We start from the raw sequence: 14,914 nt of genomic DNA on the forward strand, positions 1-14,914 counted from the left end.
AATGAAAAACCAAATTTGTCCAAACAAGAAACAGAAATAATATTCCTGCTAATTGCAGATACATATTAACAGTTCTTTAACTGAAGTATTAAACTACTAGGTAAAGTTAATACATAAGTTCCTACAGCTAAAGCAACAGCTTTTGTTCCATTGCAAACTTGTAGATCAACTTTCCCTTTTGCCAAATCTCTACTCCTTTTTAGCCCCTTCACATTGGTACAAATATGAGAATCACATCCACTATCTAATATCCACGATGGAGAAGTAGATAAATGTATTTCTATAACAAAAATACTTGAAGTTAAAGTATCTACTCCATTCTTCTTGTCTTCCAGGTACTTTGGGCAGTTTCTTTTCCAATGTCTGGTCTTACCACAATGCAAGAAAGTGCCTTTCTTTGCTATGCATCCACTAGGAAGTTTTGTTATGTTTGTGCTCCTTTTCTTATGTATTAAACTATTTTATCACGATTTTTGCTTCTGTTTTGGTAACTTGAGTTAATGAATGACAACTTTGTTATTATATATTGTCTTCCTATTTATGTTTCAATTTTGCATCACTCCACGTACCTGGATATATGTGAGTGTGTGTTCTTAATTTTGCAAAACGCCTATGTGTCATATACTTATATTTGTGTTAAATGATACTTCTCATGGCTTGCTTTGTCTCTTTTTGATGTTGTCAAAGGGGGAGAACCATATGCAAGACGAAGTTGGGATGCACATATTCAGGGGGAGCCTTCATGAAAGACATGAAATGTATCGTCTCAAGTTTTGCCATCATCAAAAGGGGGAGTATGTGAGTTCACTTGCCCATTAGATGTTTTTCATGATGTCAAACCTAGGAAAAACTTTAGCATTTTTGTAAATTGGATGGTATCTATGAGTCGTTATGTGCACCTTTGAATTAAGTATCTTATAATGCACTTAAAAAAATGTTTGGAAAAGGTACCATGCATCAAAAATCAGTTACATAGCATTAAAAATTAGTTGTATGCTTTAAAAATCAATTTTTACTCAAAAACACAAGTGTATGTGTCGACACATACGTTATATGAGTCGACACATGTGCTTCAAAAATAAAGTATGTAGCTTTTGTAATGCATGTGGCGACACATATATGTTTCAGGTCGACAAATGTTCTTCAAAAATAAAGTTTGTATCTTCTGTAATGCATGTGTCAAAACATATGTGTTTCAGGTCGACACATGCTGCTAAAATTGCTTCTATGTATCGACACATATGTGTTTCAGGTCGACACATGTGTTGTAGTTTTAAAGTCATTAGCTTCTGTAATGAATGTATCTACACATGACCTTAAACAGGTCGACACATGCATTAATATGTGTCGACACATGACTTATATGTGTCGAAACATGTTGAAATTTTTCTGAAAAATTGCATATTTTTTCAAACTTCTAGGTTTTCCTTTTTTCCTCCAACTTGTTCATTTATAAATACTTCATACATGCCTCATTTTTAACTTGATAAAACTATAAACACATACAAAGATTATTCTTCATCTACAACCTTCCATCTATGCATACATATAAGAAAACTACACATAATCATTTTTTACTTTGGTGCCATCTAGACTAGGTTGATAACGTCCAATTTAAGTGGTGTAACCGGTGTATTGGGTTGAGGCTTTGGGGGTTCCATCGAAACAATTGTGAGGGTTTTTCCTCCAAGATCAAGGTGTTTATTTGGGGGTTTCGATAAGACTTGTGCAATTTGGATTCCATCAAGTGAAAGCTTTGAAGAACTGGAGGTTTTTGCAAAGGAGTAGTGTAAGACGGTGAATCAATTAGTAATCTTGGGTGACAACAATTCGCAATTTGGATTTGACCAAGTGAAATCTTTTAAGAACAATCGTTTCTTGCAAAGGAGTAGCACGAGACAGTGGATCAATTGGTATTGTTGGGTGACTTGATCAAACTCAGATCAAGGGAAGAGAAATGCAAGAATCAACATCACACATAGGGTTTTTAGGGTTGTATTGCAACATTTATATTGTAAACTACTTTTTGTAAAGTAAGATTGATCTCTCAATTCCGATTGGAATTGGGGCAGACGTAGCTAAAGCAAGGACAATTGGTTAACTGCCTAAACAAATCCTTGTGTCCTCTCTCTCATTTACTTTTCAAAATCAAATTGTTAAATACAATGATTGAGTAATCGATTTGTAAAGATTTTTCCTTGATTGTTAGAAGCTAAATTGGTTTGTTGATTTCCTGACAATCAGATTTATTGTAATAGGTTTTTGATATTAACAAACTTGAAAGGAAAATTTTAAAAATCGATCACACACCAAGTGTTCGATGATCTATAACTTTACATTTTTCTTATTATTTTCATTGGAAAGAGGTTACCTTAGTAATCCTATTGAAACCATTAATAGAGAATTATGTGTATCAATTGCTTATCATTGTTATTCTTTCATCATGATTGTGCACATATCCGAGTTTCCAATAACCGGTTTGGTTTAGGCGACTTATTTGATCTAGGCTAAATCTTTCGCTTGCCATAGTTTTTACGCTTTTCAATAACAGTTTTAAAAAGGAAATTTTAACTCGGTGATCTATTCACCCACCTCTAGATAAGTTGTTGTCGTCTAATACATTTAAACTGTCTTGATTATAAAGAACGTGCCAATCTAATCGACTTACATAATCGATTAGATCCAGTCAATTTTTTTTTACTATGTGAATGCTCTCATCTCTTTTTATGCAACTTATATATATATATATATATATATATATATATATATATATATATATATATATATATATATATAAATTGGTTTGTTGATTTCCTGACAATCAGATTTATTGTAATAGGTTTTTGATATTAACAAACTTGAAAGGAAAATTTTAAAAATCGATCACACACCAAGTGTTCGATGATCTATAACTTTACATTTTTCTTATTATTTTCATTGGAAAGAGGTTACCTTAGTAATCCTATTGAAACCATTAATAGAGAATTATGTGTATCAATTGCTTATCATTGTTATTCTTTCATCATGATTGTGCACATATCCTAGTTTCTAATAATCGGTTTGGTTTAGGCGACTTATTTGATCTAGGCTAAATCTTTCGCTTGCCATAGTTTTTACGCTTTTCAATAACAGTTTTAAAAAGGAAATTTTAACTCGGTGATCTATTCACCCACCTCTAGATAAGTTGTTGTCGTCTAATACATTTAAACTGCCTTGATTATAAAGAACGTGCCAATCTAATCGACTTACATAATCGATTAGATCCAGTCAATTTTTTTTACTATTTGAATGCTCTCATCTCTTTTTATGCAACTTATATATATATATATATATATATATATATATATATATATATATATATATATATATACTTCTTAAGGTTCATTCTTTTTAAAATGTTTTACAAAAAAAATTAATGTGTGTATGCTTATAACCATCTACTTCTATAAAGAAAAACTTTTGCATTTACAAAAGTTTCACTCACTTACTAAATTGGGATAACTTCCCTAAGTCTGTGTCTGATGTATTCATTATGTTGACACTTTGCTTGAGATCTTTTGAAGCTTTTGATATAATCAATTTGTTTGCTTTTGTTTGAACAACCTTTGTTAATGCCTAAAGCTTTATCAATCATTTATCAAAGTCGTGGCTTGCATCTTTGACCACTTAAATGCATTGGTTAACTTTCACAATTGTTTCATATTTATTATGCTGAATATCTTATTTTGTTCATCACAGTTTTCATAATGTTGATGTTTATCTTTCCGATCTTTTACTATTCTTCACAGTTCTCATCATCAAAACAAAAATCTTTTACCTAGAAAACAAGGTTCCACAGTAATTCCCCAACTAACAGAGCCAAGTTTGATTCCTTGAATGGAGGAAAGTGAGTTAATCATCTACAATTTATCCAAGTTATCTGCAAAGTACAGGCACATGTAGGACTCCACCCTCCCCAAAGATCTCATTCCTCTCCATGCGACCGGATGCGCTTATAATGGAAGGGTATCGATTTTTTTTCTTCCTTCGCAAGGAAGACGACAGTTCTCTAGGACCAAATCCTTCTACGTAGCCAAGACTCGGTGCAGAGACTCTAAATTCCCCATCACCATAACCTCTTTGGTGGAGAGGGAATTTAGTTCAATGCGATTGGAATGGGCTGCAGAACAAAAATTAGGCCAATACCAATACTTCTAAAATTAGATCTTGCAAAAGAGAGAGGACTCGGTCGGGTCATAGAATAAAAAGAAAGGTAAGCCTCTAGAGTAAATGGGGGTTTCACCAGTATGAAACGCCCCAGGAAATCTCCCTAATCGTTAGTGAAAGGGCAGAACCAAGCACAATTTGGGTGAAGTTTGATAAGCCACTAGTTATGGATAATATTCTAGGAGATGTGCACGATGTAGAATAGGTTGAAGAACAGTCGGATATAAGGTTTGCAAGATTTGTGCTCATTCTAAAATTGGAGCACCTTCATGAAGGTCCAAGAGCCCGGACGAGTATAAGTGGGGGCAACTTTCAAGTGCTTCAAGATGGCCATCTCAAATCCAGACAAAGGCAGTCACAAACCTACCCTAGTGAAGAGACACTCATAAAAGGGAATTGAACAACCATAAAAGGGGTTGCATATCCTTTTTTTAGTCCACAAGAAGGAGTGAAAAATCTGACAGATTGTCGACCATGATGTCACCTGCATCTACGACCACCTCAGTACTTAAAATAGAAAGGGTCCCTACTATATCCATATCCACCCAATTAAACTTAATCACATTGGAAGACTCCACCAATTTGAACCTTTTTTAGGGATGACTCATCAACTTTAAAATGCTTGGCATGCCTAAGCCAAGAAATTATGTTTGGTCTACCCCTGTGCCTCATAAGGGCCTTGATTTCAGCATTGTTGGGATCTCAATCGTAGGTTCTTCGATTAACTTGGATGAAATCATCATCACATTCTCTCCTCAGGTTAGGGGCCTACATTTCTGAAGCGGACAAAATGGGAGAAAGCATGAAAATAGCTGTATGACCTTCCTCGGCATCATCATCTGACAATAGAACATCAAAAGAAGAATCCCTAGAGGAATATCTCTCATCCTTGGAGACCCCATATAGCCTTTCCAAATAAGAATCATCGATTAAGGATACAACTTCATGGCATGTGCGATCATAGACAATGGGAGAATGAAGGTTCCATGAAACATGAGAAATGGGGGGATAGAATTGGGTTTCTAAAGTTAAATCTTTTCGAAAACCCAAAGATCAAACAATACACATGCACAAGGTAAACAACAATAATAACAGGCACAAGTATTTTTATCTTGATTCACCATTAACAAGGTTAGTCCAGTTCACCCACCAGGGTGATTTTTCCTTTTCAATAAGGACTTAATCCATTAATCAATTCCATGATTACAACCACAAAGACTACCCATCTAAGTCTTCTCAAAGATCCTGACTAAATACTTAGTCCCCCAGGGAAATACAACTCAAAGACAAATTGTCAATGATATCTCAAGTATTATGATTAACCTTAGTTACTCAAGGAAATCCTCAATAGCACCTGTTATTGACATCTCAAGGATACACACTAAAACTTAGTCCCTCAAGAAAATTAACCAACTGCTTAAATACAAAGTTTGTGAGTATACATAATTGCTTATACATAAATCATATTACACAAATTCAAGCTTAAAAGACAACACTTAAAATGATTTAGAACATGAAGCTATAAGTGTTTATGTCTTGTTGTTCCTGGAGATCTTCTTAACACTTGCTTTTTTCTTCTTTGTGAATCTTATTTTTCCTTCCATTTGTAATGTATTAGTTTGATTCTTTTGGTCCAAAAAGATCTTCAATGTTACTCTCCTTTGATCTTTTAACAACTCTTTCATTCTCTTATGAAGTTTTACGCATGTTTCTCTTCTTCTGTATATGCCTTCTTCTTCATCAAGACTTCTTTCTTCTTCTTTTAGCAGCTTCTTCTTTTTATTGTATCTCAATCTAAGGTGTGTATGTATGTCTATATTATTGCACACACAATCTCTCTTACTTTCAATCTTCCTGTTTCTTTTTAAATAGATAAGAAAAATATATATTCATTGGAGAAAGAGAGATCGAGTATCCACACAGTAGATAGTTGTGGGAGACGTTAGCTAGAGTAATAGTAGAATGGTGGTAGCAGCACTATGATGAAACATATGAACAATAATACTACAATGTACATTCCTTTATCCTGATTCACAAGGTAGCAGGTAGGATGTTGTAATGTAGTCACGTGATGATGTAGTTTAATATTATTTCCACACTTCTTCCCATTATAACTAACATCATAAGTTAGAGGCTTCTGATAGAGTTTGGTGAAGCTTGATCAGAGGTCAGATAAATTTCCTTCTCCATACTTAACTTCTTTGAGTCAGAGGCTTCTGATATGCTATGATGAACCTTGATCAGAGTAAGTTAATCAGAACTTAAGATATGAGTCATAAAGATTTAGAATCTTTCACAGATGTCTTCTGGATAGATTCTTGTAGATGCATTGACTTGATAACTCGGATTCTGAATTTGATTTGTGGTTTCTTTAAGATCTTCTTTCAGACTTTATTCCTTTGAATCACTGGCTTCTGAAAAATATTGATGAAGCTTGTTTAGAGTACAAAGTCATTTTTTACACCAGATTACTGCTTGCTTCAGATGATGCTAATCATTAGACAATGTCAGTCTTCAAATTCTACTGGTCTCCAGATTTAACATGTGCATAGCTTCGGCTTTTGGTGCATTGTAACTTGACTTTTTCATAGTCAGAGTTGCTTTCTTTTAGATTTGCACATTGAACAACCATTAGAGAACAAAATTGTTCTTCATACAAATGTACTTGTTATCATCAAAACATCAAAGATTAGTATACGTAAGCAAACTCGAGTGCACTATAAGTTATACCACACGTTAGAGAGAATAAGTGAAATGTTTCAATGATGGGAAGACATTTAATGCACGTGTTCCCCGCTATTTTTTTAGCTGACTCCAAGCGTTTCTACTTCTGATTTGAAGTGAACAACATCCTCTAAGGTCGCTCACAACCAATAAATGCTTCCCCGTCTCAGTCACGCCCAGTATGCCTTGGCCCAAATCAATGTTAATTCACTACAAATGACCCAAAATATAAAAGTCATCTCACGCGAAAGGCAATGTACAATTTCTAATTTCCACGTTTCTCTTCACTCATCTTGAATTTTGAATTGTAATAACCTTGCATATCCACCTCGCGCCGCCGTATCGATGATCAACATCATTGATTTAGAATTTCTTACCACCATCATACACCTAATTTTGATTTCACAACTATATATATATATATATATATATATATATATATATATATATATATATATATATATATATATATATATATATATATATATATATATATATATATATATATATATATTATGTGTTAAAATAATGTGATTTAATAAATGTGAATTTCGGTTAAATGGCTATTGAATTACATGATGTGTGAATATGTGACATATAAAAATGTGTTAAGTGATAATATTCTGTCGATAGATTTTTAAGATAAGAGCTAATTTTAATCCGCGAGAATTAGAATATATGACTTAAATATAATAAGTTATCATGCATAGTATATAAAAATGTGATGAGATCAAATGATGTGAAAGAACACAATTATTGTATTTAGCTTAATAATTCCTAATTATTACACCCCAATTGAGTATAATTTGGATTGGATTGATTAATTCAATATATAACTACATACAAAAATATTTTTTAATATTAAAAAATTATATTTTGCTACATGATATAGTGGCTCCCTGTCTGCCTGTCATATACATGTTATTTTTATGAGTATATTTCATAAGACAGACGACACATGCCATAACGTTACTCACTCTGAGTCTTTTGTTATTGTTCCAGAAACTCTCAATTGACCACCATGTCCTTTTCCACAAAAACATTCATCATCTACCTCGTATCCGCTTTCTCCGTCGCAATCCTCTCCGCTCTTTACCTCACCCAAACAACCAACCACCACGAAAAACCGTCTCTATCTCTTCCTCTCAATCCCCTTCAACTCCACACCCTTAACGGATCCAAAACCACCGTTCAAACATGGCCCGTATGTTAATATAATAATATCACTCACTCACACACCCCTTCAACTCCTTGGTGCGGTTAAAAACATTGACGCTGTGTTTTTTCTTTTGTGTTTGTTTTTCAGGAACTGAAAGCTAGTTGGAGACTTGCTTTGGCGACAGTTATTGGTTTTCTAGGATCTGCGTTTGGAACTGTTGGTGGTGTTGGTGGTGGTGGCATTTTTGTTCCTATGCTTACTCTTATTATCGGTTTCGATACCAAGTCTGCTGCTGCTCTTTCGAAATGTAAGAATTCAAACCATATCATTGTCTGTTTGTAATGATTTGTTTTGTTTCTGAAGTTGATGAAGTTGTTTATGTAAGTTTTTGTTGTGTTTAAGGTATGATAATGGGAGCATCGACGTCGTCGGTTTTTTATAACCTACGAGTTCGTCATCCGACGAAAGATGTTCCGATATTGGATTATGATTTAGCTCTTCTTTTTCAACCTATGCTTATGCTTGGTATCACTGTTGGTGTTGCTCTTAGTGTTGTTTTTCCTTACTGGCTCATCACTGTCCTTATCATTATTCTCTTCATAGGTTGGTTTTCTTACTTACTTTTTCTTGCTTTCATTTAATCACTTTTTAGTTTAAGTTCAAAAAATTGAAATATTGACTGTTTTTTTTTCTGATAGGAACTTCTTCAAGGTCTTTCTTTAAGGGAACTGAGATGTGGAAAGAAGAAACTCTTCTCAAAGTAAGAGTTTCTTTCTATTTTGTGGAAAGAATATGTATACCGAAAATGTTGATTATATATACTCAGTGGTTTTTTCTTCGATTTTGTTAATTGCAGAAAGAAATGGCTCAAGCACAAACAACTTTTGTTAATTCTCGTGGCGAACGTAAGAAAATTTTACTTACTTCAACTTTGTGTTGGATTCATTAGGTGTATTGTATTAGTATTTTCCAATGAATTTGGATCAATATTTGGTAACTTTATTTCCTGAATTATGCAGTTCTAATTGACACGGAATATGATCCATTAGTACCTAGAGAAGAGAAGACACCAATGGTATTAAAACTTCTTAGTTTATACAAACTTATAAAACTTTCATCCACTTGTTGATTGTTTGGTAGGTAGGAAATTGACTTTGTTTTCTTTTTATGTTTCCTAAAAACAGCAAATCTTTTGTTCTAATCTTAAGTGGAAAAGGATTTTAGTTTTGATGGTTGTTTGGGTTTCTTTCCTACTACTTCAAATCATTAAGGTAAAATTCATCTACTATTTCATGTTACAAATATCACAAGTCTGTGATTTTCGAGTTGTTTTTAAAAATCTATTCGGTTTTCGTTTGCAGAATAACGCTAAGGTCTGCAGTGTATGGTATTGGACCCTTTTCTCCTTGCAGGTATGATAATGACAACAATTTCATTAGTACAATTTGTCACTAAACTTATTATTGAATGGTGTTAAGTTTAGCTTATGTGTCCTCAACCGCGCTGTTACGTTGCGGCCAAGGAAGCATCTGAAACCATGATGTCGTGAGCTAATTCGCGCCAAGCTTATCATGATGAGTTTTTCTTTATTTCAGTTTCCTATTGCGCTAGTGGTGTTTGGCTATGAAGCAGTGAAATTGTACAAGGATTACAAGAAGAGGATGAGTACAGGAAATCTTGAATGTATATGTGAAGCTTCAATTGAATGGACTGTGTTGCACATTGTGTTCTGTGCTCTCTGTGGAATCTTAGGTGGGACCGTTGGAGGATTACTTGGTTCTGGTGGTGGATTCATTTTGGGTCCTCTTCTTATTGAAATTGGAGTTATCCCTCAGGTAGGGTACATGTACATACTCTTACACATGCAAATTTGGATTATATGCTCATAGTGAACCACATCGTAATCGTTAGATTAAGACCAGACAGTTTATATTTTGAGGTTGATATGGTTTTAAAAAAATAAAATTTACATTGAAATTTGTACTACAAAATCTTGATTCAACGACTTCGACGTGACCAAGTGAGATTTTTGTCTGTATACAAGTGTGTCAGACATTGTTATTGACACTTGTGATTACGTTCCGGTGTCTGTGTTTGTGTTTCATAGTGCAAGACACAGTTTGATTTTAAGCTAAAATTTGAAGCAATTTAACTTTATAAAGATGAAAATTGCAGGTTGCCAGTGCAACAGCAACATTTGTGATGATGTTTTCCTCATCCTTGTCTGTGGTTGAATTCTACCTACTCAAGAGATTCCCTATTCCCTATGGTATCTTTCATCAACTCTTCAAACTTACATGTCTTTCTAATCTACCTTGCCTTTAAGTAATTCTTACTATTTTCATGCAGCATTATACCTCTTCACAGTGTCTGTTCTAGCTGGATTTGTGGGACAATTATTTGTAAGAAAATTGCTTAGAATTCTTGGAAGAGCTTCAATCATTGTGTTCATCCTTTCCGGGGTCATTTTTGCAAGTGCTCTTACCATGGGTAAACCAAATCAATTTCAATTGCAATATAAAAAAATCTCTAAAAAAAGCTGTGTCTGAAACCAACGCTGACACTTATGATTACGTTTTCTTTCAGGTGTGATTGGCATCGAGAAGAGCATTGATATGATCCAGAACCATGAATTTATGGGATTTCTAGGCTTTTGTAGCAGTCAATAGTTGCACATTATGGAGTCCATATGAAAAAGTTTGTACAAATATATCAATTTGAAAGTAGGACAAAGTTAGCATTGATGGATGTTGGTCAATATTTAGTTGACCAACAAGAATAAATAAAGCTAGCTTGTCCTAGAGACTTTGAGTTAGTGTTGTTAACTACTGGTTAACACTAATCTCATAATAGTGTGCAGCATTTGTATGATAAAAAGCATGTTATGATGTGTAGTGATTCAATGAGTTTGTGATGGGACAAAAAGCATGTGTACTCATTCAATGTTTGTGTTGTTTGTATGTGGCCAATTCCTTGTTGGCTACATTTGAAGGTCATTTTCTTGTGTATTGAATAAACAAGGCGTGATTGCCTTCCCTTCTAAGAACTTGTGGTTGAATGTTAGCTAGTCGCTAACAGTCTTCTCATCTCATGTATTGTTTGTTTGTTGGTTACAAAATTGCAAATGATAATGTACATTGGGCCTACTATTGGATATTCAAAAGTTTGGAAGATATATTTTCCACCAAAGTTATTCTCTTGAGTTCAATGGTTTATTTATTATTGATTTCTAAATAATAGAATCGGTCTTATTAAAATAATCGAGATTAAATATATGATGCAAAAACTACAAAAAAGAAAAGAAAAGAAGAGAGTCTAAGCATACCTCTTTGAGAGCCTTAGGTGCCCTAGTTTGATATTAGGTGAACTCTGCTACGAGTTGGGATCCTCTCCATATTCTTAAAGAAATAGAGGTATTCATTTTTATAATTTAAAACAAAATAAATGAGATAAATGCACTTATTTTAATAATTAGTCACATTAATTAGATGTTGATATTTGTAAATATATTTAGAATAAGGTATTTTATAGTATATTCTTAAGTATTCATATTATGTTCATTTTTTAAATTAATACAATCTATAATTCATTATATAATAGAATTTTCGTTGTGCTATTCATTTATACGGTTTCTCTAAATATTTCTCATTTTCTCGTATTTCAATATGATATTTAGAGTCTATAGAAAGAAGACATTTTACTGTGCTTACCTTGGTAGATACATTGTCTTTCAATGATTTTTTTTTTTTGTAAACCATATTACAAAACTAGTTTGCCTCTCATTCATTGTGTGTGATTCATTTCGGCACTCTGTTTTGCATTTTTTATCTCAACCTCCGCCATTGTTGTTGATTCTGATGATTTTTCGACGACTCACTTACATCATGTGAATCACCTTCTCCAATTCAACCTGCCTCATTTGTGCAGTGTTATCAAGTTCATCCTTCACTCTAATATTAAACTAATATTTTGTCATCATATCACACGTGTGAATCAATTTGAAATCAGGTAAAATAATTCTACACTAATGACATTCAACGTCTTTATGGGGCTTTGTCACAGATTAATGAATATAAAAAAGATAGAGGGTTCTATGTCAACATATCTTAACCAAATTTATTATGCACTTCATGGAGTTAATGGGATCCTACCTCTTATCGGAAGCACTACATCTGAATAAGAAAAGGCATGTATATACACATGACATCTTCTTGATGCTCCTTGCTTTATATAGTTTGCCTCAAGAATAATTTGCCTTTCATGATCAGACTTTGGGTCCAACAATTATTCCAAACATGTTCAATGCCTTTGTTATCTTTTCCTAAATACTTGAAAAGCATTCACTTGATCATGCTTGGAAAAGTTTCGCTCTTACCTCATTGGTTCTAAAGTGGTGTGTTACACTGATCATGCCGCAATCAAATATCTTCTCACCAAGCCTGATTCAAAACAGAGGCTTATTCGGTGGATTCTTTTGCTTCAAGAATTTGATCTTGAAGTGAAAGATAAAAAAGGTACAGAAAATTTGATTGCGGATCATTTGTCTCGGTTAATGAATACCGAGGTGACAAACAATGAAAAAGAAGTGAGGGAAGAATTCCCCGATGAAAAACTGTACATGGTACAAGAAGTTAGACCCTGGTTCGCAGATATGGCTAATCACAAAGCATCTGGCTGGATACCGGAGGATCTAACTTGGAATCAAAGAAAAAAGTTTTTAAACGATGCTAATTTTTATGTTCGGGATGATCCTCACTTGTTTAAGTTGAGTAGTGACAATCTTTTGAGAAGATGTGTCGCGGATGAGGAGACAAAAAGCATTTTGTGGCATTGCCACAATTCGCCGTATGGTGGTCATTTTAATGGTTTGCATACGGCCACAAAAGTCCTTCAATCGGGATTTTGGTGGCCTACTTTGTTCAAAGATGCTTACCACCATGTTGCCTCATGCGACAGTTGTCAACGAACTGGTGGAATAGGGAAAAGAGAGGAAATGCCCCTCCAAAGTATTGAAGTAGAAGTATTTGATTGTTGGGGCATTGATTTTGTTGGACCCTTCCCTTCCTCTATGTCAAATGAATACATCTTGGTAGCTGTGGATTACGTGTCTAAGTGGGTGGAAGCGATTGCTTCACCCAAAGCGGATGGTAAAACCGTGATAAAATTTTTGAAGAAAAATATATTTTCGCGGTTTGGCACGCCAAGAGTATTAATTAGTGATGGTGGATCTCATTTTTGTAATGCCCCGCTTGAGAAAGTGTTGGAGCAATATGGAGTAAAGCACAAGGTGGCTACTCCATATCATCCACAAACTAATGGGCAAGTTGAGAGGACCAATAGATAAATTAAGAGAATTCTTGAGAAAACTGTGTCTAGCTCTAGGAAGGATTGGTCGATGAAGCTTGATGAAACCTTGTGGGCATATCGGACCGCTTTCAAAGCACCGATCGGTCTTACACCATTCCAAATGGTGTATGGTAAAAGCTGTCACCTTTCCGTAGAACTAGAACATAAGGCATATTGGGCCTTGAAGCTTTTGAATTTTGACCACAAGTTGTGTGGAGAGAGAAGAACAATCCAATTAAATGAGTTGGAAGAGATGAGATTGCATGCCTATAAGTCTAATTCAATTTACAAGGAAAAGACCAAATTCTATCATGATAGTAAGATTCGAATTAAGGACTTTAAGGTAGGGCAATTAGTTTTACTCTTCAATTCCCGGTTAAGACTTTTTCTGGGAAAGTTGAAGTCTAAATGGTCCGGACCGTTTTTGGTCAAAGAGGTTAGAAGCCATGGGGCTATTGTGATAGAGGACCAAAAATCAAAGCAAGAATGGGTAGTTAATGGTCAGAGGTTGAAGGTTTATCGAGGAAGCGATTTTAATCGTGAAACTTGTGTTTTATCGTTTGGTGATCCTTGATTGCCTTTGACCGTCGAGCTGACCGACGTTAAACAAAGCGCTTATTGGGAGGCACCCCAATTTGTAAATATTCAGCTTGTTTTATGTGTTTTTTACCGTTTATGTTTTTTGCGTTCTGGTCGAGCCAAAATCAGTCTACCGGTAAAGTTACACTTGCTGGTAGAAGAAAAAAATTTTTGTGTTCTGTTAAGCCCGCTTAGCGCGCTCTAGCCCGCTTTGAAGATTTTTGAACCCTTAGTTCCAGAGAGTTGCGCGCTTAGCGCGCTCCTAAGCCCGCTTAGCGCGGGTCAGTTTTCAGGAGAAAAAAAAATATATTTTTCATTTTTGGGCCCTTAGTCTTTGAACCGGCCCAGCACGAATTTTGGGTGAGGGAAGTAGGATTTTGAGGTTTTGTTACCTCATTTCTCCCAATTTCTTCTCCTAAACTTCTTTCTTTCTTTGCTTTCCTTTTCCTTGTGCTAATTAATCAAGTCCTTGCTCTTTCTTCATCATCTCCAAGGTAATCTTTTTCTTCTTATTATTATTTCTTTTCTCTTATGCTTGTTTATATATATTAAGGTTTAGATTTAATTTTAGGAATAGAATGTGGTTAGGGTTGTTGTTTTGAAATCTTAGTAATTTAATCTGATTTCCAGTGCCTTGTGCTTGTTTAGAATTGATTTTGGGTGCTGGAAATGCATGGATGAAACCCTGGTTCGCAGGGGATTTTTTCTGCAAATCGCAGAGCCCGCTTAGCGCGGTAGGCGTGCTTAGCGCGGTCTGGGGATTTCAGAAAAATCCCCTCTTCTCCCTGTTTTTGTTTGATGCAGGGGGAGTGATCTTGTGCTTTAATTCTTACTAGGGCTGTTTATTTTTGTTATGTATTGTGTTAACATATTTGTTTTTGTGTTGCTATTTCCTTAATC

The 14,914-nt window shown here is 34.6% G+C and overlaps 1 protein-coding gene across 1 annotated transcript; it reads left to right on the forward strand.

The window, feature by feature from the left end:
- The first annotated feature begins 7,844 nt into the window (after positions 1–7,844).
- On the forward strand, positions 7,845–11,238 carry LOC131642388 (sulfite exporter TauE/SafE family protein 4-like). Its single transcript, XM_058912644.1, has 12 exons — positions 7,845–8,134; positions 8,237–8,396; positions 8,492–8,692; positions 8,788–8,849; positions 8,946–8,994; positions 9,109–9,164; positions 9,274–9,360; positions 9,451–9,501; positions 9,685–9,924; positions 10,265–10,358; positions 10,439–10,579; positions 10,676–11,238. Exons 1-12 carry the CDS (start codon positions 7,952–7,954, stop codon positions 10,756–10,758), a joined length of 1,407 nt encoding a protein of 468 aa, XP_058768627.1. The 5' UTR covers positions 7,845–7,951; the 3' UTR covers positions 10,759–11,238.
- The last annotated feature ends 3,676 nt before the right edge of the window (positions 11,239–14,914 follow it).

This window comes from Vicia villosa, unplaced genomic scaffold, assembly GCF_029867415.1.
Source record: "Vicia villosa cultivar HV-30 ecotype Madison, WI unplaced genomic scaffold, Vvil1.0 ctg.004915F_1_1, whole genome shotgun sequence".
NCBI classification, from domain to species: Eukaryota; Viridiplantae; Streptophyta; class Magnoliopsida; order Fabales; family Fabaceae; genus Vicia; species Vicia villosa.